This window comes from Capsicum annuum, chromosome 3, assembly GCF_002878395.1.
Source record: "Capsicum annuum cultivar UCD-10X-F1 chromosome 3, UCD10Xv1.1, whole genome shotgun sequence".
NCBI classification, from domain to species: Eukaryota; Viridiplantae; Streptophyta; class Magnoliopsida; order Solanales; family Solanaceae; genus Capsicum; species Capsicum annuum.
This window is the reverse complement of record NC_061113.1, coordinates 5,699,071-5,705,438: the sequence shown is the minus strand read 5'-3', so window position 1 is coordinate 5,705,438 and position 6,368 is coordinate 5,699,071. Positions and strand designations below refer to the sequence as shown.

Sequence of the window (6,368 nt, the reverse complement as noted above, 5' to 3'; positions counted from 1 at the left end):
ACCAGACATCTGATGCATAGGATCTTCTATACTCCTATAATTTAGTACTGCAACTTGTTTTCTTGTGAATAGGACCTTCCCCTTAATAAGAGATTTTGGATTTTGAACCTTGATATATGGAAAAAAAATCATGTTAGGAAGTGCTTTCTTCTTAAATGGATTTTACTTGGCAGAATTTGAATTTTGAATTAGTCGAAACTCTTCAATGAGTACCAAGTGAATTAAATGAAGGTTGTGTCATGGATCAATTTCAATCAGATCGGTGATTTATCTAAGCAACCAGCCAAAAAAGAAAGTTATCGTTACATTTTGGCATACATTAAGTCTAGTCCATACATAACGTAGTTGAGCATATATTTAAAATTTAAGAACTTAAATTTATTTTTGAAGCTCACATTCTTGATATCATTTTTGAGAACAATGACCTATATTATCAGCCATAGCCATGGTTAAGTAAAATCTTGAATTAAATAAAATACATTTATTACCACTTCTACTCTTGATATATTTCGCAATTCTACTTTGCACATGATTCAATTAATAACCTAATTGCTTGTTAATTGCTTATTATGCTATTTGGATAACAAGGTCATTAAAATCTAATGACAAGGATATGTTATTTTTGTAACATAATTGTGAGAACTCTTATTATGTTTTCATTTAGTTTTACAGTAGAGTGAATTGTAAGTCAGAAATATATTTTGTTGAGTGCAACATAATGGGGATTATGTGTAGTTTTCTAATTATTTCCAAGTTTTATAAGTTGAATTAGTCATATTAACTTTCTCGTTCTATTTAGATTATTTATTTACTTAATCAAAACGGCTTAGCTTCGATTTTGACTTTCTGCAAGTGAGAAGGAGTTTTTTAAGTTGTTCAATATATTTTTTTTTTATAACCGTGGTGTTCAGGCCAGCTTGCGCGCACCTTGACTAAATTCACGGGATACATGGCACCTCCCACCAGCAACAGGTACCTGAAACCTCATGGTGCTCATTCCAACTTCATTGAGCCACTAGGTCACACCATCGGGTGCAGTTGGTCAATATTCCCTCCATGCACGTCTAGTTTATCTGAACTTCAAATAGTATTCAAGATCTGTTAGAGTTTGTGACCCAAATTTTATTGACCTGGCCCGAAAAGATTGCAGTGTGACCCATATTGGTAAGCCTGTAATTATGAGAATTTATTGGAGATCTGTGGTGATCGCGGTGCGACCTATAAGTTTTTGGGTTTAGTATTTTCTTGTAAGCACGTATCATATAAGTGTGGTTTAGAGGGTTGGCTTTTGATGGTTTTTCATGTGTCATTGATATTTCGTCTCCTCCTTGTATTCTTCTCCGATATAGTGAATTTTTCTCCTCCTCTTCCCGTTGTGTTTTCCGTCTAGGGTTTTCACTTAAAATCTGTGTGTACTTCTTGTTTCCTTTTATTTATTGTATTGCTTATTCCTGTTTGATTGCATAACAAGATCCATTATTTTCAGTTATCTAATCAATCACTTTATGGAAGTAAATTATTTTTCCATTTCTTTCGAAAATTTCATAATCTCTTCTCAAACTAAATATGAATCTTTCTATTGAATTGACTCTCATGCTCAATTACGTAATTACTTAACGTAAATTCTCATTTATGAATGACGTAGTGAATCTATCTTCTCTTCTTTGTCATATTCCAAAAGATAAATCGAAACCAACGTAAGACCGAAACATTTCGATGACTCTTTTGATAAGATAAAAAATATTTAATTGTCCTGGCGTTTGAAGACGCAATTTTCACGAGTTGTTGATCATAATCTTTCAGGACTTGAGAGAAGCCTACTCGCCGTTTAATTGCATGATTTGTCTTTCAAATTGATTGATTTTTTTGTTTTTACCCTTTGCTATTAAATCCATACCTAACAAACCATGAGCTTTTTTAAAGAGACGAGATATAACTTGTGACGTATTATAATACAAACATATAAACTTATACTTCATGTGGTCAGGAGGTTATGAGTTTAACCCGTGGAAACAACCCCTTGTCTAACCCTTTTACGGATTTATACATAACGAGAATTTTAGTGCACCAAACTGTCCATACTCTAAAAAGAAACTTGCTTAACTCGAGCGGCCAAAGTGTCAATGACTCAAACTATATAATTCCCATTGGAATCACAGTCAAACCCCTAAACAAGCATTCATGAGTGTATATACACATTGCCTTCCGCCGTGCATTCATCAAATCATAGGTTTTCCCATCATTTTATTTTGATAATCTACTTTCTGTGTCAGCTTTCACACACCTCGATTAAATTCATAGATATCAAGTAACCACATCTGTCAATACTAAATAGAAGTCAGATTGTTCTACAAAGTTAATTTATATCTGTTTATTATTAGCCTCCCAGTGGTTATTTTCGCTAATGGGATTTTTTAAAAAAAACATGAAGAGAATTCAACATTAACTAGATATAAAAAGTGTAAGACCCCTTGGCCCTACCTGGCTCAGCCTGGACTGTGAATTTGGATTCACCAAAAAGCTGTAATTTTTATTTAATCTGTCAAAACTGTAAAATTAGGGGTGTTCACAAGTAACTACATCGAACCGTGAATCAAATTAAATCGATTAAAAAAACTGACATTTGGTTAGGTTGGTTTTAAAATTTAAAAATCGATACTTATGTGGTTTGATTTTGGTTTTACTTCAAAATAACCAAATTGAACTGATAAAAAATATATAAAAATATTCACAAATAAAATATAAATATTTGTACATTTTAAATTTTAATCATGAATTTAACTTTAGCCGTTGCACTTTCAAGTTTGTAGCCAAAATAGTTGTTTCAACTTTTGGATGCTTTAATTTGTACAACATCTCCAATCTCCATGGCATGATTGCTTGGTAGGTACTTGGTAGCTATGTTGTTCGAACTCTTCAAAAATGTCATCGTGTGCATGTCGGATTCTTCACAAGAAGTGCATTTTGAGAGGATCCAACACGGGTGCGATAACATTTTTGAAGAGTTTGAGAAACTTAGCTTGTTAGAATATGTTGGAAATTGCTTTAAGTTACTGCACTAGTTTTTAGCAAAATAAGTAGTTTAGATTTAGATGAATTTGAATTTTAAATATTTGTAGTTTGTTTAGTTGTTGAGATAATTTAGGTTGTTTTAAATTTCAAATTATGCAGATTTTTGTTTTATGTTGGCTATTTAAAGCCACTTAATGCTTAATAAAATTATTGAAAGCTCGTTGAAAGCTTGAAAGTCATTTCAATTCAAAGAGAGTCATTTTAACCCTGTTTTCGCTGCTCCATCTTTTTTTAAAAAAAAAACCGATAGAATAGATTACATAACTGGATATTTATTGTGATAAATTGATAATTGGTTGTATTATGGTTTCCTTATTATTTGCTAGACTTAGTTGCTATACTTCTTATTTACTGCTGTATTCTCCTTTTTAATCTGCTTTGTTATGTGCTACTTCTTTGATGGTCTTTCCGAAACAATCTTTTTATTTCTACGAGGTAGAGTTAAGGTCTGCGTCCCACTTGTGAAAATACATTGTGTATGTTGTTATTGTTGTAAATAGATAATTGGTTATGTTAAGCTTTTCCTATTAGTTGCTATATTTCTTATTTACGGACTACGGTTGTATTCCCCTTTTTAAGCTTGCTTTCTTATGCATCTTTTCGAAACAACCTCTCTATCTCCATGAGGTAAGGATAAGGTCTGCGCTCCACTTGTGGGAATTATAAATTGAGTATGTTGCTGTGTTGTAAATTGATATGGTTATTTTAAGCTTTTCCTATTGTTTTCTAGACTTAATTGGTTGCTATATGTCGTATTTATGGTTGTATTCTCCTTTTTAAACTTGCTGTGTTATGTGTCTTTCTGAAACAGCCTCTCTATTTCCACGAGATAAGGGTAACGTCTGCGCTCCACTTGTGGGAATTACACCGCGTATGCTGCTGTTGTTGTACATGAGTCATATAGATGAAGCATGTTGAAGATGTTTATAGTATCAATTATATTCTGACTTTCTTCTTTTTCTTTCCAAATATTCAGGACTCAAAATGGCCATGATAAGTTGCGACAGTAAGAGACCTTATGTTGAAGGGGACCAACTTGATAGACTTACCGCTCTTCCCATTAGTGTCAAACACCACATTCAAGAGCGCTTGTCTATGGAGGAAGCTGCAAGAATGGGTATTTTGTCTAGACCGTGGAGATATGTTTGGGCTTCAATCCCCAAACTTGTATTTTCTGCTCAATTTTGCCAGAGAAAGCCTTTAATAGACGTGATTGATACAGTTCTGTTGCAGCACCATGGAGCTATTAAGACATTTGTCCTAGAGATTTCACCAATACCTCCTTCTAAGCACTCAGTTATCGATCAATGGATGCTTTTATTGTTGAGAAATGGTATCATGAATCTCAACCTTCTGAATCTACAAGATGCTGCTCCATATATATTACCTTCCTACATGTATGATGTAGAACTAGAAAGCTTGTGCTTGGCCAATTGCATTTTCAAGCCGCCGTGCAGCTTTAGGGGTTTCCACAAGCTCAAAAGTCTTTCACTACTTAAAGTCGTCTTGTTATTAGATGACATTGCAGCTTCTTTCTTGTGGATGCCCTACCTTGTTATTCTGCAAGTTAACGCGTGTAGTGGTTTTGCTAACGCGTAAATATATGCTCCAAGACTTTCCCAAGTATATTTCCTTACCAGGAGAACTGAATCACTTGACTTGGGTCATTTCATGGATTGTTGGAAGCTGAAAACAATTAGACTTGTATCATCAAAAAAGAATCAAGAGAAACCGGTGAACTTGACCTATCTACTCAACTGCTGGACTGAAATTTGCGATTTTACTCTGGACAATTAGTACCTCAAGTCTTTTGCTACTGAACGGAGAGGCTCCCTGCATACCTACACAACTTGAAGGTTATGACTTTATTTGAGTTCGATTTTGATGATGAAGATCAAATCTTTTCTCTTCTAAGAATGTTTATTCTTTCTCTGAATTTGAATGACCTTCATTTGGTGCTGAGCTCGAAGAAGAAGGATATTGGCGTGGAAGTGAATGTCATAAATCATTTTGAAGGACCATTCTACAGGACACTCCGAGTACTTAATCTTGAAAGATTGACAATAAAAAACTTCCATGGTACAAGAATCGAAATTCTCTTTGTGAAGTTTGTACTCGCATCTGCACCTTCACTCCTGTAGAGTACCATCCTTATTGAAGATGTAGAAAGCGTGGATCAAAGTGAATACGTGAAGATCACAAAGGAGTTGATGAGTTTCCCTCAGACATCTTCGACATTTAAAATGTACGTGAATGTGATGCATCAAAATTAGGCATCTTGACTCAGGAGGGCTCGTTTCATGCTGGAATGTAAGTGGGAATACTGTTGATCCTTCTGGCCGTTGGGGTGAAAAACCGGCATCTGACTTATCTGTACAAACCAAACTTTGTGCAAGTTTATAAACTTTATAGTTTGTTTCTTTAGCAATGGAAGGCAGCTAAAATCCTTTACGTGATTGCATGTCAATGTATACAAGTCAAACTCGAAAAGGAAATATCACATATAAATAAGTGATATTTATATGTGAGGTAGGTCAAATGTAGCACAACATTGTGGTAGACTTATTTTAGCTATTATATGTTGTTTGTTGCTACCTATTATTTCTTGTTCTTATGTACTCAGTTCTTCTCTAGATGTTTTTGTCTTGAGCTTGGGGTCTTTCGGAAACAACCTCTCTATCTCACCTCTGAGGTAGTGATAAGGACTGCATACACTTTACCCTCTCCAGACCCCACTTTTTGGAAATATACTGCATATTTATATGTGAGAGTTGAACTAACTAGATGGTACTGAAACTATGTTATATGATTATTTGGTTCCTCATTTCAAGAATGTTGGACATAACTTTTGATATATTTCTGCAGATTCATTAGAAGAGTTTAAGTTATACTCATCGTTGGGGCAAACAAATTTTACACTTAAAATACACAAAATTAGACGGGAACTCTGTAATCAAAGTTTGAGTATATTTTCTGTACACCAAGTGAAAAGATCGTTAAGTTGTGGGAGTAGTCTTATCAATCTTGTCTCATCTTAAATCCTGAGAGATAGAGATCATGATCATGATCACGTCCAGCCATAACTTGAGTCTTTATGAGCCATGATGAATTGACTGAAAATTATCACCGTCATATATTATAAAAATAAAAATATGATAAGTTATAATACAAAAAGCACAAATCCAAACAATCATGCATAAGAAAAAAGTGTGCTATCGTGGATCATAACGCGAATGTTGGTGGCCTTCTGAACTGAGAGATAAAGGATTGAAATTCATTAGACTGAGTTTCAAGAC

General features: G+C 34.2%; 1 protein-coding gene across 1 annotated transcript; it reads left to right on the top strand.

Moving 5' to 3' along the window:
• The first annotated feature begins 949 nt into the window (after window positions 1-949).
• LOC124896546 (F-box/FBD/LRR-repeat protein At1g13570-like) lies at window positions 950-4,671 on the top strand. Its single transcript, XM_047408096.1, has 3 exons — window positions 950-1,037; window positions 3,884-3,943; window positions 4,049-4,671. Exons 1-3 carry the CDS (start codon window positions 950-952, stop codon window positions 4,669-4,671), a joined length of 771 nt encoding a protein of 256 aa, XP_047264052.1.
• Window positions 4,672-6,368: the final 1,697 nt, after the last annotated feature.